Source organism: Herpailurus yagouaroundi, unplaced genomic scaffold (genome assembly GCF_014898765.1).
Source record: "Herpailurus yagouaroundi ecotype Mexico unplaced genomic scaffold, PumYag 141, whole genome shotgun sequence".
Classification (NCBI taxonomy): Eukaryota; Metazoa; Chordata; class Mammalia; order Carnivora; family Felidae; genus Herpailurus; species Herpailurus yagouaroundi.
Genome location: NW_024412396.1, coordinates 11221481 through 11249222, shown reverse-complemented (window position 1 = coordinate 11249222; position 27742 = coordinate 11221481). Strand labels below are relative to the sequence as shown.

At 39.4% G+C, this 27742-nt stretch overlaps 1 protein-coding gene across 6 annotated transcripts in view; it reads right to left on the bottom strand.

Annotated features, from left to right (window-relative positions):
- Nucleotides 1-27742, bottom strand: part of AKAP6 (A-kinase anchoring protein 6) — a 487092-nt gene that overhangs the window by 215734 nt on the left and 243616 nt on the right. For 5 of the 6 annotated variants that reach the window (XM_040476893.1, XM_040476897.1, XM_040476894.1 and 2 more), the window contains exons 6-7: nt 13403-13499; nt 12099-12265 (exon numbers count right to left, since the gene is read on the bottom strand). In XM_040476893.1, the coding sequence (XP_040332827.1) occupies nt 12099-12265; nt 13403-13499 (264 nt within the window). The remainder of the gene's footprint in view (nt 1-12098; nt 12266-13402; nt 13500-27742) is intronic. The other variant, XM_040476898.1, reaches the window with a different exon arrangement.

Genomic DNA, 27742 nt, shown 5'->3' with positions numbered 1-27742 from the left:
GAAGAGTATAAACTATATTATGTTAGCTAAACCTCATTCATCATTTACTAGAAGCATGTGTATGTACACAGATCATAGTACACCAAATATAATATGTCAGAGATTAGACTTTGTTAGCGATTCAAATAGTAGTATGATCCAGTTCTGCCCTTTCAGTTTATGTCAATTTAGAGACCTTTACCTTCTCAGGTTCAATTTCATGTAATCTTGTTAGAGAGCTTTAGAGCAAAGACTACAAATTTTATCAACCAGTGTGCTGGTCAGCTGGTAAGTTATATTAGATGCTTTTAGTCCTTTTCAAAGAAGCAACTCAGTATGTTCTTTCAGTAAGTCTGTTTAAATAGACTTTTTAAAAAATCAAAGAACCTATTAAAACAATTAATCAACTAGACCTGAATCAAGAAAGCACAAAAATAATAAGAGAATCATAGTTTTTCTTTTCTATGGCATAGATTACTAGTTATTTTGGGAGAAATAGGTAAAACGGCTCTTTTAAAGATTGTCTTATTCATAATAAAAAGCAACAGGCAAAGGCAATGAGAGAGAATTGTAGAAAAAAAAAAAAGAGAAGGTGATAAGACAGAATTGTGCCATTATTTATACAGCCAAGATAAAGTATCGTGAAAGATGAGAAAATAAAGTGTAATTTTGTCCTTAGCTTTAAGAAGAGCATTATATATCAACCAATTAAGAATAAATAAAGTATATTTTTAGCTCAAATAATGTTTAAAGTGAGTACAACAAAGAAGTTTAGGTTGTAAATGCTGCCCTGGGGAGTTTGTAGTCATGGAATGTAATCGCCTTAAAAGTTAACTTTAAAAGATATAAATGGAAGTTCAAGACAACAATGGAAATGGTGTCACAAGATTGAGTGTGATTAATCACTAAACGTGTAGTACAAACAGTAAAGGTAATACAGTTTAGAGGCGATCGCAATCACTTAGGACTGGAAAATTACAGGAAATCTCTATTGAGACAGCGGAATTTGAATTGCAATGTTGTTCTCCAGTCTCTCTTCACCCTAAAGCCTCCCTCTAGTCAAATAATTCTCTCACTGACTAATCACATTGAATTTGTCTTCATTCTAAATCCTTTGGCTTCCCTCCCTCTTTACTCTTGCTTACCACCCAACATTCCTTCTTTCTCTCCTATTTTAGAAGATACATCCTCCTTTCTTCAGAGATTCACCTGATTTACTTTCTCTCCCTCATCTGAATCACTGTGCCAATTCACTTTCTTTCTTGTCCTTCCTAAATCTCTCTTCTTCAACTGTCTCTTTTTCACTAGATGTATTCTTTGGCCTATAAACATGGTAGGGTCACTCATATTCCATGAAAAGTTCCTTTGACCTACATCCCTATTCTCCCCTGACTGCCAGCATTCTGGGAGTTTCACTGTTGAGCATGTAGATTTTCACTTAATCCCCACTTTTAAGATGACATCCTTGCTCTCAGTTACTCCAGACATTCCTCAAGGTTCTATCATATTTCTCTCTTACTCTTATACAATAGTCCTTTCTTGTCACTATCAACTTCCAAGGCTACAGCTATTATTTCTATCTTGACTGCCAAAGTTATATCCTTAGCATTGACCCCTCCTGAATATTGCACGTAACCACATCAATGATTTTCAGGCTTCTCTTATTTCTAAATCATTGTTCTCAAACTTTTCTGCACTTTGGAATCACCTGCAGAGGTTACAAAAATATCTATGCCCAAATTACATACCCAGATATTCTTCTTAACTGGATACCATGGTCATTTTACTTAGCTTTCAAAACTGCTCCTTATCAAAATGTGCCCAACCTCAGTAAATGCTACCACAATTCTCCTAACTGTTCAGGCTCAATTCCTTTGAGTTATCATTGACTGTTCCCTCCGCCCCTCATTTTCCAGATACCAAACCTAATATTTATTCTTCTATAATATCACTTCCATTTTTTTCTTTATGTTATCACAGCTACTGCTTTACTTCAGCTGCCTTTAGTTATTGTACTAGATTCCTAATTCGGTTTTTCCTCTCCCATCCTACTTGTGCCATCTGTTTCCTATGGCTAAATCCAATCATTAAAAACACTCACGGAACACTAGTAAAGTACAAACTCTTCAGCTGATATTCAAAGTTCTCCATTATAGCTCAAAAATTATCAGGCTTTATTTTCCACTAGGTCCTCATCCCTTCCCATGGACACCCTATGCTTGAAAGAGCCAAACTATTCACTGTTTGCCATTCTCTAGAAGTCGCTCATATATACCCTTTTCCATACTTTTGACCATGTTGTTTCCTCTGCCTGGAATGTTCTCCTTCTAATATCTTCCTACCAACAATTTATCAGAATATTAGAGAATTCCAAAAATCCATTTTCTCTTAGGGGTGGAAGGAGCTTTCCCAGACCCTATTAGATTGAAATAATGTCCCCTTCCCTAATTTCTCTATCTCTTTTGTGCCTTATTATAGGATTTATCATGCAACCTGCTTTAATTTAGAATTGCATATGTGTAAGTCTGTCTCCACTGACGGGCAGTGAGCAAGGAGAGGTACAGTGTCCTCTCCAGAGCTATGACATCACAGTGTGGTAACATATTCAATAATAATTGATTTTAAGACTGGATAAGATTAGTATAGATGGAGAGAATAGGAAAAGCCCTGGGCAAAAAGAAAAAAAGAAAAGAAAGGGGAAGATGCACTTGGAAGATAGTGAATCAGGTGGAGTCAAATGACAGGGTAAGGAGTTTGCCCTTTACCCTGTCATGTAAGGTTCCTAAAAAGACTGAATAAGCCTGAATATCTTATATATGTTTGGAGCCTAAGTTTTTCCATCAGTAAAGAGAAAATGATTAGAGGAATTATGACTGCTAGTTCTTGTTTTATGTTTATTTATTTATTTTGAAAGAGAGAGAGAGAGTGTGTGCATGCGTGCAAGCGAGGGGCAGAGAGAGAGGGGGAGAGAGACAATCCCAAGCAGGCTCCATGCTGTCAGCACAAAGCTCAACACAATGGGGGCTTCAACTCACAAACCATGAGATCGTGACCTGAGCCGATATCAAGAGCTGGATGCTTAGCCTAGCCGACTGAGCCACCCAGGAGACCCATGACTGCTAGTTCTGTTGGGAAGAGTGAATGAGACAATCCACGTAAAAGGTGTGACACAAATCTACACCATAGTAAGCCCACACTAAGTGCTAATCCCATTAACAGAGTAGTTATTACACACACACACACACACACACACACACACACACGTACAATAGTTATACAATAATATCTAAGATGTCAAAAGTAAAGAAAGCTTTTCTGACTTTGATTTCCAGAGCTAGAGAAAAGATGGAATGAGAGAGACAGAGACAGAGACAGAAAGACAAAAGCATAAATGTCCATGAAACAGATGTGGACAATTAGCATCTACTATATTTCACTGGACAAATACTTCCTTCTTTTGTCTTTCTCCTTCTATTCCTTCTATTTCTCTTTCTCCCCTCTCTTTTCCTTTGTCTTAGTCTCTAGCTTTAGGCTTCATTTTTTTTCCCTGTCCTGCTACTCACTCAGCAAGATCTGTGACTTTGCTTAGCGCTGCAAGGGGCAATGCTAAACAAGTGTTGGCCTCTGCAGGCCAACTAAGTACAAAGATGAGAAGCCACCACCCCAGCCCAGTGCAAAATGGCTTGCAAGCTGCATTGAGATGGTTCCCTGGGCTCTGGCCCAGCAGGACCTCCAATCTAGTTAACATTTCCTGAGAAACATTAACCCTCATTTAGGCGCAGTGGGAGGTAAGACTGGGAATGTTCTGTGAGCCCTAGTGGCTAAGAGCACTACCTTACACTAAGAAAAGATCTGCATCTCTGTTTACATCAGCACCACACAAATGGCTATATTCCAAGTGATTTCCAAGGCGAAGGAAAATGCAGAATGTGGACCTCTCGATGCTTTTTGACCTCACTGGATGGGAGAGATACTCGGGGTATGAGAACAGTTAAACAAACGTTTGGAGTATTCAGGGTGTTGAGTGCAGGTGTGTGTACATTTGAAAGCTGCTGTTTTATAAGAAGTCCTAGGTGACTCAATAAACACAAGAGCCAGAGCAGAGTAATCCCGTTAGCAGGGCTCTCCTCAACTCAGACGGCTCCCCTGCCAGAAACAACACATTCCCGGGAAAAAGGGTAAATCAAACACTGAGGTAATTGTTTCACACCTTCAAAGAATTTACTTATTAATTTCAAAGTGTTTTTAGAAGCAATTCTGTATCTTGCCTTCCGTTTTGTCCTTACATGCTTATAGATTTTTAAAAATGTTGACCTCCACCTCATGCCAAAAACTTCCCCTAATGTATTTACTATACACTATCTTTAACATAGATCAGGCTGAGTTACAAAATGTGAGTTCTGCCAATAAAAGAGGGCTGCTTTCCACTGAATGTAACTTTGTATACAATACCATGCATCTTTGCAACTCTAGGTATTATAGATTCTAAGATTAGGCACTCTCACTAAATAGGGAAAAAAATAGACTACCTACTCATGTCAATGACATTTCTCTGTATTGATTAGAGACACCAAAGAATTTCACTCTCAGATTTTTGCTGACCCAAACATTTCTACCCTTAAGGCCACCAGCAATGGAAGTACAGTATGAAAAATTAAGATAAGCTATGGTCTTACATATCATATAGACCATGATAGGAATAACCATTAGCCACCCTTTGACCTAGTATATATTTTTATCATCTCAACCATTTTTTCAGTCACCTCATTAGAGTGGCAGACCATTAAAAAAAAATTCCTCATCTCGGATCCACCCATACATCTGATAATATGCAAATTTAAGTGCCTCAAGGAGATTAGAGGAACTATCTTTTATTCGATTCTATCATAAATTTAGTAACGACAACTGATCTTCAAAGAAATAACTCACTTTTGTTTCTGTCTTTCAAAAACACTTTTGAAGAAAAGTTGCCCTTCTGATAACAACAAAAAAAAGAACTACTGAAGAATCCACAGTAGAAGAAAGGGCTCTCCCTAGGTACTGCATATCAGGACTCTGTTTATATAGTTCAGCAGGAAAGGAACTGGATCAGATACTGGCTTTTGGGAAGAATTCTGCATGAAAGAGGTGGAATTGGTAATGCATTTACTACTCATTTGCTTGCATCAAGAACCACATTCCATTTCAATCTGCCAACATCCTAATTAAGATGATCTGAATCTTAGGTGATCTATTATTCTAGATCTGAGATAGCCCAATTTACATTAGACAAGATGTTACACTGTGTGCTTACACTGAGATGATAAGAGCACTGAGCATGTCTTCCTTCATGTCTGGCCTAGCACTGGGCAGAGCTCTCTGTCAGCACTCAATCAATAATGGCCAGGCCTTTGCCTGTTGTCTTTCTCTCTACCACTTCAGGCACAATTTAATCTTACTATCTCATTTCTGGTTCCTCTTGACACATAAAGCTGTCCTCTTTTTTGCATGAGGAAGAAAGTAAAGTATCTCAGGGAATTCTTTCTACATGCATGTGTCAGGGTATGTGGGACTCACAACATAAATGCAATTACCATTCATTACCTTCATGCTGTCTCTGAAGATCCTCTATTAAAGAACATGTTAGCTACATAAGCTTTTGAGCCAGAAAGGGAAAGAATACAAAGACAATGCTTTGGAAGCACCAGGATCAAATTCCATTCCAGGATAATAATATCCAGCTGCAATATTACCCAAGAGGCACTATAGAATACAGAGAAAATATCATACAAAGGTACTCCCCAAATCAGTGTCTTTCTCCCCACTTCAGTTAAAGAAAGTTACCCATAACTCATTAACATAAATACTAGGTTAACACTCAGGTGTCTGTTAAACAAACAAAACAAAACAAAACAAAACAAAACAAAACAAAACAAAACAAAATGTGTCTTAATACTGGACCTGCTCTCTCTAGACATCTGAATAAAGTCCAGGTTCTCAGTGACATAATCAAGTCAGAGGCCAGGCATACCTCCCTTCTTAGCCGCTTTCTAAAACTGTCATTTGTACAGCTGAGGAAACATATTTAAGATATGTTCTTAAGCTTGCTCTAAGTGCTACTGTTGAACAGATAACATTGATGACCTTCATAGTCTGATATCCATTTCCAAGGGATGACAATCTAAGATGTCAATCTAAGAACCTCCAAGAAGGCAGATAAAGAAGCACATCCCTGGAGTTCAAAGGAGCTAACCCTGTGTCTCCTTTCACTAAGGAAATGAAGAGGTGGGTTGGAACCCAGGCTAGGTCACCCTTCTAGGAGCTGTAAAGTTTTCTGAATTTACAATAAAATCTCCAAATGTTCTTTGTTTTGGAAACTGATCTGTTTCTTTAAAGAGGACAAAGTAACCACTGTGATTTCTGTGATGCAAGGTTTGAGACGTCACCTTAGGCACATCCTGGCCTTGATTCTTAGATAGCTGTAATGATGGCTGAATAGCTGTAAAGAAACAGAGAGGAAGGACATCCTAAAGGAGGCAATGTGCAAACTTTAGGAATGCTTTTTTGCTTTCAGGATTCTTGTTTTTGGCCTTGAAAGGTCAAAAAAAAAAAAAAAAAAGGAATGTAACCTTTGTTAGGTGTTGGGTGTTCCACATTTTGAAATCCTTCCAGCTATACACCATTCAAAAATTCAACATACTGAAAGCCTAGTTTTAGCTGATAAACTTTAACCAATCTATCTTAAAATAAAACACATAATTACAAGCATATTTTCAATTCTTGGAAGTGAGTGCTGAAGCTCTATTTCTAGAACTGGTGAATTCTGTTCTCTATTTCCATGTATAAAAGATCTCACAGTCCTGGGAAAACACTTTTTTTAAAAATGAAATACAACAAATAAGGTATGCTGCCGAGTCCTGGGGGAGAAGTTTCCCAGAGTCTTTGAATTTCCTCCTATCCTCCTTCTTTACAAGATTTCTAAGACCAAGTCCTTTTCTGCAGTCTCTCAAACAAGGTAAAAAAGAAAAATACCCCCTAGATATATTCTTTAGATTTTCTATTATGCTTCTCAAGTTCCCAGTAGCTTCTGAAGTAAACTTTAGATGAATTCTGGAGTTATTTTTTTATTATGTTTTAATTTTAGTTCCTCTTTTTGGTCTAAGATGAAATAGATGATCATAACTGCTCTGCTTAGAGATGCATTTCATGGCACAATTTGTACATGACCTATGCAAGGTCACGTCATGGAAGGAGAATTGACATGATAGATAGCAAGTCGAATCCATGCTTTTTAGTCTTGGACAACTTCGGGGTAAACCCATTTAAGTTTGCTCTATGGGCAATATCACAAGGAAATTTTCTTTTTCAACAGTATATATGAGATATATTCTGTATAGGGTTCTCACTCTGGGTTGGACAGCGTCAATTTCAGACATATGAAGAATTATTGTTCAAACCACTGGTCATAAGGGTTATTTTCGGTCACAATGTGAGCCTTGGTGCAGACTGCGGCAAGCCGCCCTAATTCTTGTCCACAATAAGATGTCACGTTCCAGCCACGCCATACATTCTTACACCTCTAGGTCTCTGCATATGTTTCACACTAACAAAAATCCTTTCTACCCTTCATTTAAAACATCAACCCCCCCATAAATCTTTCCTTTTCATTATTTTCATGCTGGCAAAAATTCTTTTCATCCCTCATTTAAAACTTCAACTCCCCTGTAAATCTTTCCTTTGATACGCCCAAATAGGGTTCATTATTTCCTTCTCTGTGTACTCATAGTGCTGTACACCTATCTTCAGTAGAGTATTTTTCAGATTCTATTATATTTATTTACTGTCTCCACCACCAGAAATGAAAGCTTGTACATTTACCCTAACCTAGGATTTCCCATGTACCAGGCATTGTTCAGAGCACTTCAGGGGTGCCTGGGTGGCTCAGTCGGTTAAGCCTCCAACTCTTGATTTTGGCTCAGGTCATGATCTCTCAGTTCATGAGATCGAGCCCCACATCAGGCTCTGTGCTAACAGCGTGGAGTCTGCTTAGGATTCGCTCTCTCCCTCTCTCTTTGCCCCTCCCCTGCTCGTGCTCTTTCTCTCAAAATAAATAAACATTAAAAAAAAAAAAAAAGCACTTCAGATACATCAGCTCTTTGATCTGTATCAGAACCCTTTTGTGGTGGGTATTATCACTGCCTCCATATTAAAAATTAGGAAACTGAGACATAGAGAAGTAAAGTAATTTTCCCAAGGACACATAGCTGTAAGTGCCAGGAGTTGAACTCAGGCCGTCTGACTTCAGGGTCTGAGCCTTCCCTATTATTCTTTGTGCTTGCCCAACAGACTAAGGGAGGCAGTTCATGACTATTAAACAAATAAAAAGAATAATCATCCTGACTTCTCCAGTTAGCTTAAGTTAACTAACTGGAGAAAGAAGCTTAAGTTATAAATATATTTTCTTCATCTTCAGTTGATTTCACCTTTACCCTTGGCTGTGGAGGACTTCGTCTGTCCAGAGAAAATTCAGGCTGGACTGGGCAAGAGAGAACTAGTTGGGAGGTGGAAGGCCTGGGGTTTTGGTGACTCTGTCACATCACAGTCGCACTCCCAGCACATCCCTCAGGTCCCACGTGTGCCAATCCCGACAAGTGCCTCTCCGGGAGCTGCTTTTAGATGTATAACACGGTGCACACACTGGGACACAGAGTGGCTTTGTGTAGAAATATTATTCATGAGAAGCACTTAGGTTATTCTTTGCAAACTGGTGTGAGTCAAGGAAGATACTTTCACTTTGGGGATGATCTGAGCAGAGAGGTTTGTGTCATTGTTTCTTTAGAACTGAGGTACCCAAATCATTAAGAACCAGATGTATTTATTCTTCCTCCTGACCTTGAAATTTATATCTCAAGTCCCTACAGACGATTGTCATCTATTTTGCCTTTTAAATCTCTTCTTAATTCTTGTATTTTACATATGCTCTTTATTTTTCTGATTAAAATAACTTTTAGTCACTGTAGAGATTGGGAAAATTCAAAGATATTTAAAAATATATCATATTTTATTTATGCATATATCATATTGCACATTACAGGACTTTTTCCAATGTTTAAAAATTCTCTTCTAAAACATTATTTTAAATGGCTAGATAACTTTCATCAGGATAAGATGTAGCATAACATTAAACAGTCCCTATTTTAGACATAAGCAACAATGTGACAGACACTCTTTCTTTCAGAGTGTGTGAGGATCCTGGCTGTGCACGAATCGAATCGGGAGCCCTGCAGGAAAAGGGCCTTCCTGGAGCCTATATGACAGTGGTTCTCTGGAAGCTTATGGGATGCAGATTCTGGGACCCCAGTCAGGATGTCTCTAAGGCTGGGCCTAGACAGGTTCTTCTCTTTTTGAAAAATGCAGACATTGCCTTTCCTTTCATATACTTTCTCCTCATTGGGTTACCTTCTTTATTCCATCTCAAAACACCTTCCTACAAAATGAGTTGATTCAAAAGTATGAAATTCAAGTTGGCCCTGGTGAACACAGCTACTCATTTTTAGCCTCAGTCTTTTAGTAATCAATTAATTTAATTATGTATTCATTTAAATTTAATTAATTAATTAAGTCTCCACAGTTCCTCCTTGGCACCTCCCCTCCCTCCCTGACTCCCACTTACCCCACTCCACCCACCACCCATGCTCCACGTCACACCCAGAAACAGCTTTTTATGCTGCAAATCAATGATACCATTTCTCTGCTAGCTCCAAAACGCTCCCGTATAACCACAGGTTATGGAGCTTCCATCAAACCCTCCTCCCTCTCTCTCCAACTGCACTGGCCTGCTCATACAATGTTGCTTCCTCAGAGAAGCCCTCCCTGATGCCCTGATCTAAATCACTTCTCCCAGCCCAACCTCCAACTGCTCCCTTCTCTCTTCTTTCACGGTACACCACCATCTACAAAGGCATGACGATTAAATTTAAATCTGTCTCCCCACTTCACCACAAGCTCCATGAGACAGCCACTGAGACTAATTATTCATCACGATACCTGGCCCTGAGCAGTACAGTGAGGGGCAGTACTCTAGGTGGTGACTGGCAAGGGCTCTGGGGCCAGAGGGGTCAGATTCAAAGATGAATTCTGCTACTAAGCACCTGTGTGACCTTAGGCAGGTTACTTAATTTCTCTGTGCCTCCATTTTCTCCACTGGGGATTATATGGGAACTACTGCATAGGTTTGCTGTGAGAATTAAATGAAAGAAGCCACAGAAGTGCTGTAGAACAGTGTCTGGTCTGTAGAGTGCACCCAGTACAGGAGAGCTTTTTAAAAGTAAGCAATCATGGGGTGCCTGGGTGGCTCAGTTGGTTAAGCATCTGACTTTGGCTCAGGTCACGATCTCACTGTTCGTGAATTCGAGCCCCGCGTCGGGCTCTGTGCTGACTGCTCAGAGCCTGGAGCCTGTTTCAGATTCTGTGTCTCCCTCTCTCTCTGACCCTCCCCCGTTCATGCTCTGTCTCCCTCTGTCTCAAAAATAAATAAACATTAAAAAAATTAAAAAAAAAAAGTAAGCAATCAGTGTACTTCATTAAATAAATAGAACACAACAGACTTTTTAGTCGGTCTTTTCTCATCATCACTGCCCCCTACTCCAGCCAATGCATTAGCCCCATCAACTTCTCCCTGCACTCTGTTCCTTGAAAGAGCCCTCTTTCTGCCCTGAAAAATCTGCTGAATGCATTCTCCCTTCCATGTTATTAGTTCCAGCTTTGATCCTTTCGCCACATCACTTCCTAAAATGTGTGCTCCTGTGCCAAGCCACTGCTCTTCCTTCCTTCAAGCATTTCCTGAAATGTGACCTCCTCCAAGGAGCCTCCTTTAAGTGGAACTGAGCTCATCATTCCATTCTCTGTTTCCAACAAATAAGTTAAAGGTTGTTGTTTGAGGTTCCAAAGCTATAAATCTTCTGAGCCTTTCACTGGCTGCATGGTCTCACCATTGCAGGGTAGGGTGGGTTTTTCCTCTGCCTGCACTTAAGAATGTGAGTCTAAGAAGGCAAAGGGTTTGTTTAACTTGCTCTGTATACATTTAGCACAAGGCCAATCCACATGGACGCTGAATAAATGTGACTCGATGATGATTTAATTACTTTGTCCATGCCAGGAATAGAAACCATGAACTCTTAAATCTGTTCGCCCCCCCCCCCCCCACACCCGACACGTTGCAATATGTTTCGATGCTGAGTCTATTATAAGACTGGTTTTCTGCACTTACTTTCACAAAAGAATAAATACAAAAGAAAGATTACATGAAAATATAAAATTAATAAAATTATTTTCCACATCATGAGTCCAAAGATACCTTTAGCAAAGCAGTGCATTGTATGAAAAGGTGATTCGTTTAAAGTTTACTTGCATATGCTTTATGGGTTATTTTGCAAATCTAAAATAGATAACCAAAACATGTCAATAGTCATTTTTAAAGTACTTGTTGTATTCGGTGCATGCACCATTATGGAAAACTTACACTCAGAGCAAAAAGATTTGTAGCGAAGCATATGACCTTCTTCCCACTACAATGACCATCCCCTAATTAGGCAATGCATCTGATAGTCATTAACAGGAATGAGATAATGAATCACTTTCTCTCTTCTTTGTTAATTTGCTGTAACCAAGCGGCTAATGGATGTCAGAGCTGAGTGATTGCACTGATTATAGTGATTTATAGTTGCAACAAAACAATTTAAAACCATTCTGATTATTCACGTTAAAGATGCTTTATGTTTTGTTTACTAAATGTTTTATGTCCCCCTTTCTCCTACCTCTAAAGTACTGTCCCCCTCCTTCTCTGCCACTTTTGACAGAAAGACCTCTTCCTGGAGAAACTGAAAGTTGCAGGGTTTTTTGTTTTGTTTTGTTTTGTTGTTGTTATTTTAAACTAAACCATTTCATTGTGTTCGTCTCTCTCATTTTTCTCTCTCTCTCCCTCTCTCTCTATATATAGTTAGATATAGAAATAGATATGGATATATAAAGTTTACCCAGTAGAAACAAAAAGCCTTAGGGGTGGAAAGAAAACTTCAGTGGTGCCTAGTTCAAAAGAAGGCAGAAATGAGAGGAAATAAGGCAAACTTCAAGCCACTTACCTTGGGGCTTCCAGTGCCTTCCTCATCCTCCACAGACACATCAGTAGCCAGAATCTCAGCTTTGATGGTATCCAGAGCCCTGAGAATCCAGCTGTGTTGTCGTTTGATTTGCCTCTGCAGCTCCTTCCACTGACTCGCAATCATCCGCAGCATGTCCTTCAGTCCTTCTCCAAAAGGAGGGGAAACCACAAGTTACAGACTTGACTGCATTTTTACCCATTGTTCGCTTTTATTTAGAAAAATTAGATGAATATTTCAAAGAGTAAACATAATTTTAAACGACCACTACCCATCGCCTGCCGTATAAGCGTTTGTCACTAAGGAAAGGGAATGGGAAGTTTTGCCTTCACTTGAGGCATAAGGACACAAAGATGGGATAACCACCTAGATGCATGGTTGGGAATCAAGTTAAATTCAGTCTAGGGACTAAAAAGATGCATGTGGAACAAAAATCATGATGTATGAAAATTACTAACTCTAAAGCTTCACATTCCATATAAAAGGCCCTGTGTGTACACGTGTGGAGGCTTTATAATGACCAGAAAGATGTACAGAAATAGGTAACATTAATTCGTTGAGGAATATAGTGAACGGGTCAGAATTAAGAGGGCAGTCTTTAGCATTAGCATGTCGGATTAATGCTGCTCTTTCCTTATTTAGCTGTGGTAAGCTCAAAGCAAGAGCCAAATTATAATTCATCCTGTCTTATGGTCTTTTACTACCAGGATAAGTATAACCAAATGACAAAACTATTTTTTATTTATAATCTGTTCCTCATAAATACATTAATACTGGGTAAGAGTTGGTTTAAGGCCAAAACTCTGCTAATGCAATGACCAGCAAAAAACATGCAAAATGTTCATGTGTGTGAATTGGCAGGGAAATAATCAGATATATCTACACCGCCTGCCTCATATCTGTAATGATATCTATAAGTACCCTAATGCATATGCATTCTAACTATTTGCACCATTCTCATTCATTATCTTAATGTTATTTCCAGAGCACCTACATCACAAAGCATGTCAACGTGAAGTTTTCAGGAATGTGATTTCAATTGAAACTCAGGCGAACAGCAAGCCCAAAATAAAATGAACAGACCATTTGGAGGCAGTATTTCATCTTATAAGTATCACAGCATTGTATGCAGTATATGAAACATTTATAAATCTTGAAGGTCAATCTGATAATGTAAATATTAATAATACATAAGGAAGTGAATATATGCAGTAATTTACAGCAATGCTTCTTCATTCTTAATAGTCTGGAGACATAAAGGCTTGCAATATTTCAGGAGGATTTACCTGCTTTGTGAGACGCAATAAGCTCGAGAAGTTGGTGTCCTTCCTCCTCCACGGCTTCCTTGAGAGCACAATGACTGTCTACATTCAACTTGAAACTCTGCAAGGAAAAATAGGAGCATCAAACCCTGGCAAGGCAGTTAAACATAAAACATCCATACAAAACCACTAGCTACTTTTTATCAAAAACCACACAGCCCAATTTACCCAATAGACAAACTCATTTGCAATACTAAAAGCTATTGATATTTGGGATCTGGGCTCAAAATGTTTCCATTAGATTAACAGAGTGCATCTGTTTGGAAACAGCTGACAAATCGAGAAATTCATTAGGTTTTTATGAAAAGTCACATCCCGTAGGCTATATCAAGAGTAGCAGTGTTCTATAAAATACACTGCATTTCTACCAGCACATATGAGCGCTTTTCTTCACTTTTTAAAAATGTTAGTGATAGCACTATTTATGAAACCATAAAAAAATTGGCAGCATAAAATATATTAGCCTTATGTGTGCATATATAAATCCATTAATATAGTAGGGGCTGAATTCAGCAGTTTTCTCAGCTATCACGCAAACCAGAGAACATCAAGGTGGATTCAGGTGCTGTACTGAGGAGTCAAATACTCTCCAAATCTTTGATTTTTAAAAGTTTATTTCTGACATTGTGACTCTCCTTTAAAAATAAATACATCAAGCACATCAAGGGCATTTTTCACTCACAATAGTCATCCAAAAACCAGAAACTGCTGGAATGGGGGAATCCCAACCCAGAGCTATTTCTTTCAGGAAGCGTTCTCTCATGCCTTACGTGGAGTTAATTCGCCCCTTCTCTCTGCTCCTTGTATGTGTTTCTACCACAGAATTTATCATACTGTATTCTGCTTTATTTCTACATTTGGCTACCAAATTACAAGCAATTTTAAAGAAATGCCAGTTTCACATTTATCTCCAAGATGTTCAATAAATTTGCAGAAATAATGGCTCTCTGTTGAACTAGACTGATAATACTCTCTGAAGGGGAAGGCTTCCATTTAGATACTTCAAGAACCACAGATGATTTTCCAAAGATTTTCCATTTCTGTAATGTTATAAGGCATTCCAACCATAGAATGTCCAAAGGAGAGCAATCATAGTAACCAATCTGTTGAATCAATGGTTACTCTTCAGGGTGAAAATCAATCCCTTGAGTTGATTAACTAGAACATGAATTTTGAAATACTGTGTGCCAAATTTTGGCTTCTCCATGATAGGACTCCAAAAGCAATAGCCATATGGACTGCACTAAACTTAGTATTAAGAATATATAACAGAAGTTCAAGATGATACAAACCCAGTTAGAATGTAATTTGGATGAAAGAGGTTAAACAACCATAAATTGTGAAATCAGGTATCATTTATTCATGCATTCATTCATTTAAAAACCATGTATCATGCCTATTCTATACACCGGACTGAGTAATACTGAGTAACAGTGATTTAAGGGGTTTAAAACGTGACCTCAGGCATCAAAGGGCACCTGAACATGTAGGAGAACACAGGACAGCCTGAGTCATCTTGGATGTTCAGTAGTGAGTCTGGGTTCTCTTTATTTTAGAGGGTCTTTTTAAAGCTTGGAGGAAAAAGGAGAATAAAAGAAACTGGAACTTAAGGGACAGATCAAATCATCAAGTATAAAGGTAAGAATTTTGACTAAAAAAAGTTTTGACTCCAAAATGATGAACCATTTCATCTGACAAGAGGCATAAGAAATAGTAAATTTTTAGCCAAACATAATGGAAAGAGACAATATTAAGTTTCCCCAGGAGTTATTTATTCACTGTTTCTTGTATTGTCCTCGTTCAGCTACAGGTGTATGGTTGGATAAAAGAAAGCATGGCAAAGTATGGAAGCCTAATGCTTGTGGTCAATAAAAACAGTATAATATCTATGAAAAAATAAATGTTTACTATTTTGTAGCCAAAATATGGCTGCCTTTACTTTTTGCCACTGCAGTAGAAATCCTCAACTTGAAGCAATGTCACTCAGAAAAAGGCTCACATGTGTTTCAGGGAGAAGGGACAGGGAAAAGAAAAACACTTGAGATCAACCCAAGAGCGCCAAAATTTAGGAAGAAATCTTTTCTAGAGATTTCCTCATAACTGTACATTTAGCCTAGTGCTCTCTCTGATTCTCTGTTTACTTACAACAGACTTGTGCTGAATGGTTAGTAATCATGAGCTTCTGAAGAGGTGCATCAGGCCTACGTCTCTGAGCAAAAGAGAAACTAAGGACCTGTGAGTAGGTTGGGTAATTTGAAGTAATTGAAGCCACGAGTATAGAATAGATGCAGCTGGGTCTGGTTCTGCCTCAAGATGATGTGGAAGCATTTGATTAGGCAAGTGGAAAAGATGAGATATTCATTATTAGGAAAAAGATAAGCTGATAAGCTTGATGCTGTAGAAAAGACCCATTTAATATGTCTATTACCCAAATAGCCCAATATTGCTTGATTTCAGGTGCACCCATTAACTATTAATAATATCAACTAAGGAATTCACAATGGACCTCTGAGAAAGCAGTCACGCAGGCATGCTAACAAAATTGCCAATGAAATTTCTGGCTGCTAAGGTCTGTAATAAGCTCTCCCCATTCTGCCCCTGCCTCTTCCCTAGGGAAGGAAGCTTAGACAAAAGGGTTTTATTTTCTTTCTTTTTCTTTTTCCTTGAACCTGATAGTTGGACACATTTCCATTCTTATGCTCCTGACACATTTCCTCAGCAATGCCTTATACTATAGAGTCCTTCTGCAACATCCACAGTACTCCCTGAAAATATAGGGCATTCTCTGAAGATTTAATTTATGGCAACCACATTGCAATAGGTGGGTACCACGTTCCTATGTCAGTGATTATATGAAACTCCATAAATATGAGTAGTCTGGGTTCTATGAGACACCAAATATCTTTTAGTATCTTCAAAGCAGCATGTAATTGAACATCTAGAAAAGAATAACTAAGGAAATGGAAAATACAGTGACTGAGACAAAGGATTATCAAAAAGATGGTACATCAGATGTTGACCAATGGGTATCTCCATAACTGCAATCTCTAGCTTCACCAGCTTAGATAGATCTGAGTGCATTACTCCTTGGCAGGGTCTAAATTTGGGTAAGCACACTGACTGCTACTTTGTCCATGATCAGACTTCACAAAACAGATGAAATATTACATCTCATTCAATTCTATTCAAATTTCTGAAGAGCCCAGTTTGATGGAAGTATGGCAATCATGTAGGTACGAAATCAAATCAAGGAAATGTATACTTTGATGGACAAAACTATGACAAATGGAAAGGATGATTACTCCAGGGGAATGAGAAGAAGAGATATGGATCTCCTGGTACAGGAGAGAGTGGGGAAGACTGTAATCACATTCAGAAGCTTACAGATACAAAGTCGCTAGCCTTAGCAGCATGTATCATGAACATAGACTTTCAATCATCCAATGAAATACTGTTAATGTCTGCCAGGTCCATCGAGGTCCATGAGTTTTGGGGTTGTTGGTAAACAATCAGAGAGGCCAAAAATAAGTTACTGAGTCTTTCCCGACCTAATTTTAGGTATTTTTTTAAAGCATAAATCAACACAATAGATATTTCATTGAAAAGTCTTTGCCAGGCCTATAGATACAAACGGTAACAACACACTATCCTGGAATAAGCAGCGTGTAATCTTTTTGGGTAAAAGAGAATTTTAAAAGCCAGTAGCTTCATACGACCCAGCATAGAATAAATGTGGAATTACGGTTTGGTTAGAGAATAAGAGAATGGTGGGCCTTAAGCAAAATGAATGATATGCCCTGCCAAATGAGATTTTTATTTTACTTTATTTATTTATTTTTTTTTTTTAATTTTTTTTTTCAACGTTTATTTATTTTTGGGACAGAGAGAGACAGAGCATGAACGGGGGAGGGGCAGAGAGGGAGGGAGACACAGAATCGGAAACAGGCTCCAGGCTCTGAGCCATCAGCCCAGAGCCTGACGCGGGGCTCGAACTCACGGACCGTGAGATCGTGACCTGGCTGAAGCCGGACGCTTAACCGATTGCGCCACCCAGGCGCCCCTACTTTATTTTTTTAATTAGAGTATTATGCTGTGGAGATACCAAGACTGTGGGCTGTATTCCAAAGGAGTGTGGTAAAGGCTTGATACGTGCTCTGGGAACCCCAGCTGGGAGCCAGGTAATACCGAGCCTTGCAGGGACCTTGCGGAGAAAGGACTGAAATGTATGCAGGCCTGGACATAGCACTTACTGTAGCAGGAAATGGGGAGCCATAAGCAGCTTGGTGTGGCCGGGACAGGGTACAAGCAGGGGAGGTGGAAGTTGTGGCTACACGTGGTAATTAACTCCAAGGGCCTTGAAAGAGTCGGGGAAGAAGATGTCAGCGACACTGGAGAATGCCTGGTGTAGTTCTGTGTTCTAGAAGGATCTCTCTGGCTGTTGTGTAGAGTTGATTTTGAAAGGGCAGACTGGAGACAAGGAGGCCATTTAGGAGGCTGCTATGGTAATAGAGGCCAGATGTTTCTGCATGCTCACATTTTTTTTAATTAAAAAAAGGTATGCTTTTCTTCTAAATGAATGAAAGAAGAAAAAAATGGAGAAAAATCTTCTGTCTTTTTAGGTTTTTCTCAGTGTGTGAGAGCAGCATGTGCCAGAATTTAGTTCTTTGGCTGTTCTGATGATAAATACCAGAGGTTATTAGTCAGGAGTCTCCCAATGTGAAAGACATATTGAACTGATGAACTTTTACTCCCACTGTCATTTTAAAGAGATGGTATATATGCTGATGAATAAGGCACTTGATGACACTTTTTCTTCACACAAAAGATTTTTACTACCCTAAGAAAATGAAAACTTGCTTTTTTACAAGGGCAGGAGGAAGAATGTGTGTTCAGTCAGAAAAAGCAGAGGCTTAAAAAGTCACCTGCTACCTGCCTCAGGCCATCTTTGCCCAGGCTCCACTCTGAGCTATGCCTACCACCATGCTGCGTTCCCACAGAGGCTCCTGCTGAGGAAGAAAGCCACTATCCCCTGTGCCAAGCCTGGGAGCTCCTCTTCTCCTTTGCCCAGTGCCATCGACAGAGGATGATCATCTGGTCCTCAAAATATAAAATATACTTTCCAAATGCCACATGTTCCAAGAACTGAAAGATTTTTATGAGTAAACACTTCTTTGTTTAAGAACCTCCTAAGGGGCATCTGGGTGGCTCAGTTAAGCGTCCGACTTCGGCTCAGGTCATGATCTCACGGATTGTGGGTTTGAGCCTGGCATCGTGCTCTGTGCCGACAGCTCAGCGCCGGGAGCCTGCTTTGGATTCTGGGTCTCCCTCCCTCTCTGACCCTCCCCCACTCGTGCTCTGTCTCTCTGTCTCTCTCTCTCTCTCTCGAAAATAAATAAACATAAAAGAAAAGAAAAGAAAAGAAAAGAAAAGAAAAGAAAAGAAAAGAAAAGAAAAGAAAAGAAAAGAAAAGAAAAAAGAACCACCTTAGGGGTGGCTGGGTAGCTTAGTCAGTTAAGGTGTCCTACTCTTGATTTCAGCTCAGGTCATGGTCTCACGGTTTGTGAGATCAAGCCCCAAGTTGAGCTCTGTGCTGACAGCACAGAGCCCTGCTTGGGATTCTCTCTCTCACTGTCCTTCTCCAGCTCAGGCTTTCTCACTCTCAAAAATAAATAAATAAACTTAAAAAAAATCCTAAAAAAAAAAAAACTTCCTAAAAACTTGATATTATACAGCCATTCAAATGAAGACTATGAAATAACGTGAAAAGTACACAGAACAGAACACATTACAAGCCAAAAAAGAAGATTCAAAACTATATCTATGGTAACAGTATAGCTTGTAACTGAATAGTCCCAGTACACAGGAACAGAAGACTGTAGGGAAACACAACAAAATGTTAACATCATTTGTGCAGGGTAGAACTTGCAGGTAACAGAGTCTAATCTTACGGAATGAGTTCTCAGTGCTTTAGCTTTACAAAACATAAAATGAAAATAACACTAACTTCTAGGTTATTGTAAGAATTAGAGATAATGATTGTAAAGCACTGAAGCAGTGCCCAGAAATAAGTGGAACTAAAGAGAAATCATTACGACTTTTAAGTTCATTTTCTCTATTTTCCAAATGTGCTGTGTAGTAAATGGTACTTCATGCCATCTTTAGGTGACAAGTAGCACTTATTGTTGAGGCTCTATCAACTCTTTGAGTGCAGACACCAATCACGTTCTCTTTGCTTTAGTGCCACCATCCAGCACAGGCCTGCCCACACCAGGCACCAAAAGATCGGTGCTGCTACCTGAGATTTGGGAAGAGGGTGCACAGGCTGAGAGGCCAATGATTTGGGGCTTCCTTTTGCCTCAAGTGTGCGCTCTTGGGTGAATCATCTAACCCTTCTGGGCTTCTGTTTCCTTCTCTACAGTCCAGGCATTTGGACTCAATATTTTCCAGTCCTTGGACACTTTGATTTTATCTTTCAGCCAGGCAGCTAAGGATAGGTGGCTGGGGAGACTTTTTATTTATTCTAAACTAGAAAATTTTCAAAGGGGGAAGAATCCCAAAGGCCATCTAACCATTCATCTACCCTAGAGCAGCTCTGTCCCTCAACCATCCTGGGCAGATGTGTTCATTCTATTTTTAACTATCTCCAGGGAAGTCTCTTCTAACTTCTCATCCTGAGTCCGCAACATTTCTTCTCAGGAATTTAAGAGCTCTGTGAAAAGCAGCACGAGCTTTCCTCTGCTTCAGATTCTTTTGCCAAGTCATCTCTCCAGTGTAGGAGTTGGAAATCAGAAACATCGTGAGAATATGCCAACAAAATCCACACGTCCAATCACTCACCGAGTCCTGCCAATTTATTTCCCCAACCTCAACTCTTCCATATTGACTAACACTGCCTTAGATTCAGGCCTTCATATCACTCCTTGCTAGGATGACTTCAGCAATCTTTTGTCATGGTCCCTCAAAACTACAGTTATTCCTTATTTGTCACATGCCTGTCAAGGTGCAGACATTGTCCTAAGCATGCAGGATGTGGCTGTAAATTAGGTGAATATAGCCCCTGGCCGCACAGAGCTCACAGTCTAATGAGGGATGGAAGATGTGCATCTTATAAACAGTCAGTTGCCAGCAATTGTGTCAAGGAGGCCATGACATAATGTAGGTGCTGGTGACAGCACAAACTCTGGAAATGGACAGCCTGGGTTCAAATCTCAGCTCCTCCATCACCCACTGTGTGACTCTGGGCAACCTCTGGGTACACAGCTTCTTCAACTGTAAAAAGGGAGAAATGTTAGTGCCTACTTCATGAGGTTACTGTGGAAAACAAATGCCTTGTTACCACTAGAACAGAGCCTGGCATATGGTAATAGCTCAATAAAACATCTTCTTACACATAATGGCCTGCCCCGAAAACAACTCTGAAAAAGATGCTCCTTCTCTCAAAATCCTCTAATGGTTTCCCAGTGTTGCAGGATAAGGTCCTTTCTCTATCATGACCTATAGGGTCTTCTAGAATGCTAGCCAAGTCTGCTTCTCAGGTCTAATGTCCTCCTTGAAATGTGCCTGAACTGCTTAAAGTTTCCAGCTTACACCAGCCATCTTGCTCCTCTGAGACTCTGGTCTTGCTGCTACTTCTGACGAAGACTGGCAGGGACAGTCCTCCCCCTCCCCTGGTTAAGCCATGCTCACCCTTTAAGATTTATCTCTGGTGTCAACCTCTCTAGCGAGTTTTCCCTGACTTTCTTCTGTCCTCTAGGCTTCCACATTCTCCTCAACACCCACGGTACCTGTGCAGACCTCAAGACTCTACTTACTACAATGTTGGGTAATTATTGGTGATGCATTTTCTTCCCATACATGAGTTCCTCGAGTTCCTTCTCACTCATTTTTGAATCCACAGTGCCTAGGACAGTGCCTGGTACACAGGACACACTTAACGAATGTTCGCAGAACAAATAAAGATTTGTACCAAAAACCTTCCATGTAGGTTTCAAACTGTGTATGGCACTTTGGGAGATACTGGTATAGTCACTCTTCACTTGAAAGTGGCTGATGGGGCGCCTGGGTGGCGCAGTCGGTTAAGCGTCCGACTTCAGCCAGGTCACGATCTCGCGGTCCGTGAGTTCGAGCCCCGTGTCGGGCTCTGGGCTGATGGCTCAGAGCCTGGAGCCTGTTTCCGATTCTGTGTCTCCCTCTCTCTCTGCCCCTCCCCTGTTCATGCTCTGTCTCTCTCTGTCCCAAAAATAAATAAACGTTGAAAAAAAAATTAAAAAAAAAAAAAAAGAAAGTGGTTGATAAATGTCCCCAAATTTTACTCAGTGAACACCATGTAAATGAGCTGTCATGTTCCTTCACTTACAAAATTACTTGCCAATTACACTTAGATGATCCCAGTGTAATTACCATGTAAACTGTACCCTGGCTGAGATAGCCTAAATCATCAATTCAACTTTACCCTCTCATCATATGGTACTTACCATATAATTAAATAAATGGTCAGCCACCACCACAATTGTATATCTCCCCAACAAAATGAAGTGGCTACATTTGCAACTGATTTATCAGTTATAACAACATGCAACACACCTCCAGGTATAATATCAGAAGCTTAAAAAAATCTAAAAGCTCTATGTGGTCTTGAGGAAAAAAATGCCAAGTTTATGATAAAAAATATAAGCATTATAAAAATTTTGTTTTTCTTAAAAAAAGAAGAAGCACTAAGATATAAAGACAAAAATCCTCATTCTTCCTGAGAAGACTCCCTTCCTAAAACCTCAGATAATAAAAACATTTCCAAGCATTTGAAAGTGAATTTAGCTCTTCAAACAAATCACAATTTCTTTCAAACAAACAGTTGCATTTTCTGTGTGTGTGGAAGGGAAATGTGTTTTACTAAGGTTGACATTCTTTTCTGATAGACTTGCTAATATCTTATGCGAGAATTAGATACATGGGAGAGATCCTAAATGTTGACAGTACCTCTTAGCGAGCAAATTTTCATTTGCTCTTCCGGATGCCACCTTCACACCTGGCACAGGTGATCACATTGACTTCCTAGCATGGCCACATTAGGCCAAACAGATTCTCAAACAGAGGTTCTGTCTAAAGGGACCATTTGACTTCCAGAACACAGTGCTCTGAGGCTCTGATTGAAAAAGAGGTCAATGCTGGCCCAAATATCCCTCAACCCCCTGCAGTGGAATAATTGATGTGCAGCAGCCCCTACAGATGTGGAGTCACCAAGGTGATGGATGGATATAAGTATATTATTCACATGTACATCTGCTAATATACAGGTCCCAGTGCAAACACCAAGACTTAAGAATATTATGTGGATTTAGGACAATCCCTGAAGGACTCCAGTTCCATTAAAAATTTGTTTGGCAGCCTGGGGCAGATCTATTCCAACTCCCACATGCTTCGTGCGTTTGAGAGGGGGAACCAAACTGCTTTAAAAATAAATTTAATAAATTTTGTAATGTCAAATCATTAACATCCTGTCTAGTCATTTATTCTTTGTATTTTGAAACAGTAACATTAACCTGTGGAATTTTTTCAAATCTTTCTAATATCTGAGTTAACATTTTTATTTTCCTTGTGTTTTCTGCCAAAGGAAATGAATTATGTCCTGAAAACAGAAGAAAGCATTCCAATTTTTTTTTCCCTCTATAGGCCTTTCTCTTGTCACAAATATACCAGACAATACCCAGAAAACTCTGTGACCAGAGTCCATTTCGGTTTGGAAATAGTAGAGGAAATAATTTAACTTGCAGACATTCTCAGTTATTGTTTGCTGATTTACAGTATTAGTTATAATTTGCTGCCTGTAATGGTTGTAACACTGCTCTTACAAATGCTCATTCATTCCTCCAGCAGATATTTTTAGTACCTATTATGCACAGGCTGGGTGTCAGAGGAGACAGCAAAGAGACACGCAAGCCGTCCCCTCAAGTAGGTGACAGTCTGGGTGGACGGGAAGAAATCCAACTTCTCCTGCCACATATTCTTCTCATGTCTCCAACGAAAATGCTCACGATTCCCCTGAAATGAACCAAGTATCCTCACATACAACATGTTTATCTGGTCTTCGCAACAATCCTCAGTAGATAACGGCAGATCTATTTCAGGCCTGAAGTTCTTACCTTAATATCCCTTATATTGGATAAACTGCTTCAAGGGTCCAAAATTCCATGTCATGCAGTAGGTAAATAGAATGTGCACATGTGTCTCCCCAGGAAGAGAGGTGATAGGTGACAGCACCCTGACTTAGCTGAGTTCAGACATGCGCTGGCTTTTGTCCAGTGTCCAGCAACCTGTGTTTGAACCCTCATAGTGCAAAGCCAGTCTACAAAATTTCTCTTCAGCCCTTAGTATATCACTGCCCTAAACAGGAAGTGTTTAACAAATGTGGTGTTTCCCTGGCATTCTAATTAAAAACAGTCATTACATCCTAAAAAGAGCAATAAACAAAATAATAAATTAGTAAAATGTTTTGCCACCAACAATTTCCAAAATGATGAGAAGTGTTGGGTATCATGGCTCAAGTGCTTAAACCGAGTTCAGTTAAAAGTACATTCCCAGGTGCTGTGAACAATTCGGGACTCCTAACCTGAAAATGGAAGACAATGCTATATGCCTCCTAGAGGTACAGAATTAGTTACACGAGCAAAGGAATGTGGTCCAGGACTTTTTACATGTCCAAAATGAGCCTCCTGTCCCCACACATCTAATTAAAAATGCCTGCATCCTTACAAATTCGCGACAGACTTTTCCATTGCCAAGCCACCAAAGGAAGCAACTCAAGGCTGGGAGCTGAGTATTTTAAATCCCCCAAAGAGAAGTAACGCTGCTCCCTACTAAACTCTCAGCTAGTTAACTTAAACTGATGGGAATCAAGGGGAACAAGCAAATGGAACTTCAAAGCTCCTATGAGGCCACCAGCTCTGCTCAGCAAGGCTCAGGGAAGTGGCGGCCAAACTCACACAGCTTGGGCTTTTGAAGTCTAACGGACTGTCTCCCATTAGCTGAGCAATACAGCCGCTGCTGTACAGTGGCAGTTGCTGGTCTTGTGAAGCTCTGCTTTCTTGGGCCAGGACTGCCTCTCATCTCAGCAGAGAAAGGTAGCCAGGGAGCAGTGGGCACCAGGAAGTGGGAAAAAGGGAAGCCCATCATCCCTTAACTTCGAGCAGTGAAAAATGGAGCAGACATAGAGACAGGAGAGCAAACAAAAGAAAAACAGCTGAATGTATTTTGAGAAATTTTCTTGTATGGCTAAAAGCTCTGTGAGAAGTATATTGTTTTATTTAAATGAAACAAATGAAAACTATTTAATAAAACAATGTAACATGAAGTTCTAAATATAGATGATACATGCATGGAAGTATCTGTGTGGAGATTTTGTTAGCCAGGAACATTAGCAGTTTAATCCAGTCTGTCTTTATAAATAGGGTAATGGCACAGTAAGGAAATATTTTCAAACCTTTCAAAGGTACCAAGATAGAAGCATTGTTTGCAGGATTTGGTGTTTTTGTGCCACCTTGTGCTAGCCACCTCAAATTGCAGGTACCAATCCTAAAATAAACAAAGTTCTAAAAGGTGGGCTTTAAAAGCTACCCCTATAAACACAGACTCATCCTCTGTATACACATCAACATGGACCCTACCACTTTTCCAGACCTATGGCAAAAGCTTCCCCAAGAGTATGGAAGACGCTCATCACATGGGTGGCCTGAGCTGCTGCTGTAGACAGACACTAAGGGGCCAACAAGAAGATTTCCAACTAATTAAAAAAAACAAAAAACAAAAAACTGAATGTTCATTGCAGTATTATTTGTAAAAGCATAAATAAGGAGGCAACTTAAATGGCCATCATGATGGGAATGATTAAATAAATTGTGGTACATCCACACAATAAAATATTAAGGAGCTGCTAAAATGAAAATGTGTAGTAGATCTTCATGTACTGACAGAAGGATGACTGCGATATCTTTAGGCACAAAAAGCAAGTCATTCAACAGTATGTATAATATGAATTTTAAAAATTCTTAAAATGTATGCTCTGTTACATAAAGAGGTCCAGAAGGATATAGAACAAACTGTTTATGTGGGTTATCTAAGGGAGGGTAAGACTTTTTACTTTTATTTTTATGCTCTTTTATATGGCTTGAATTTTCTCCAGTGAATATAATGTTTTTCTCCAACTAGAGTGCAATAATATCAGCAGTTGCATGAAAGTCCACCTTCAGCACATGCCCCTGATGGTCAATGAGTTCTTGTAACATCTGCCCCCTCTTTCCCATGTAAAAACTCCTCGTAATGTTCACATTCACTGGTTTCACACACCCCCAGAAGGCCATAGAGATTCAGTCCCACTCCACACAGAGAAGCTTCCTGCCAATTTCCACAATCTGCAATACATTCAAGTCTTGGTCAGATTTCTGTCAGCTGTGGGGTATCAGGCCTTGCTGTGGTGTTCTTGAGGATATTAGGGGAAACTAGGGAAAAATGAAATAGACATTGGCAATGAAGTTTCTAACTATTCAAGAGACAGCATCAAAAAGAGAACTCTGATCCTTCCCCTTCTCATTAATCTATCCCCTCTCCTCTGTTCTTACCTAAGTCCCACCTGACCTTAACTCACATCCTCTCCAGGTTTCTCATGGCTTGTACATCACTTACTCCATGCATTCTACAAAAGCTTCCCTGATCTTAGTTTTGTTCCACCCATGCCTAGGTAAGCAAGCTCCCTGGAATACACTGGTCTTTCCAGGACTGGAATCTGAACATGCTTTTGCCATGGGTAGGGATACCTGTTGCATGCTTATCAGCCTAGCTTTGAGGTCTGCCAAAGCCTGGATTCCTCAAACTGTTGAGATATCCGGGTTCTTCTGGAACAGAATTCCAAAAATAGCATATTTTTAGCACACTTTCTATTCACATCACAGACCAGGGACTCATTTCCTTAATATATACAAAGGTCCCATAAATCTTGAAGCAAAAAGCCAGAAAAAATAGGCTAAGAATATGAACAGTTTTCAGAAAAGAAACACAAATAACTCCTAAAAATATGAAGAGGTACTCAATTCCACTTATAATACAAGAAATACAAACTAAACTACAATGAGTTGCCATTTGTAACTATCAAAGGAACAAAGATCAACCAATGTGATAACATACTTCAATATCAAGGATGTGCAGATAGGGCGTTCTCATGCCTTGCTGAGTATAAATTGGTACAATCTCTATCAAGGACAATTTGGCAAGACATAAAAATTTTAAATGTGCAAAACTTTGACCCAGAAATTTCACATGTAAGATATTTATTCTAAGGATATACTTAAAACAATACAAGATGATGAATATCCAAGGATATGCACTGAAGCACTGTTTAAAATTTTTAAAAAGACTGCAAACAACCTATGTTTTCATCAATAAAGAACTGGCTAAATGAATTATGGCATATTCATAAATGGAACATTATGCAGCCATTCAAAAGCATAAAGTAGTTCTACGTTTACTGATTTTGAATTATTGTTAGCATAAACCAAGGGACCATAGTTAAGTACACATATGCATTTGTTTTCAGATACCATGACTAACTCTGAAAGACTATAAAGAAACAAGTAACAATGGTTGCCTCAGAGCAAGAGAATTGGTAACTGGGTGAACAGAGGTAGGAGGCTTACTTTTGACTTTCTACTTTTTTACTAGCTTCTTTTATTTACCTTTAGAATTTTGTGTTATATTCATATATTAGTAAGTAAAAAAATCACATTAAAGAAATTGATAATGTTGTCTGCACTAGCTTATCTTTCAAATATTATACGCAAATACATTTTCTATTATCCCCATAGTTATTTTCTCTCTAAGCCATGAACCTCATCCAGTTAATCTATGTCAAACTGACCCTAACCTAATGGAATTTACATTTGATTCATGTCATTCTCCTGTTTTAAAATAAAATCAAACTGTCACTTAGTCCCTTTGCTCCCAAAGAAATGTTCAATGCAATAAAAAGACACTCAGTCTCCTTCACCATCTGACCATCAACCTCAACCTGGTTCTCAGCCACATGACGTGGTTCACCACACCTTCCTTACTTGCCCATAAAAATCCTTCCATCTCTTCTCCTCCCCTCTCTATCCAGCAAATCACGTATGTCCTGTGAGGTCTACATCCAATTACTTCTTTTTTTTTTAAATTTTTTTTTCAACGTTTATTTATTTTTGGGACAGAGAGAGACAGAGCATGAACGGGGGAGGGGCAGAGAGAGAGGGAGACACAGAATCGGAAACAGGCTCCAGGCTC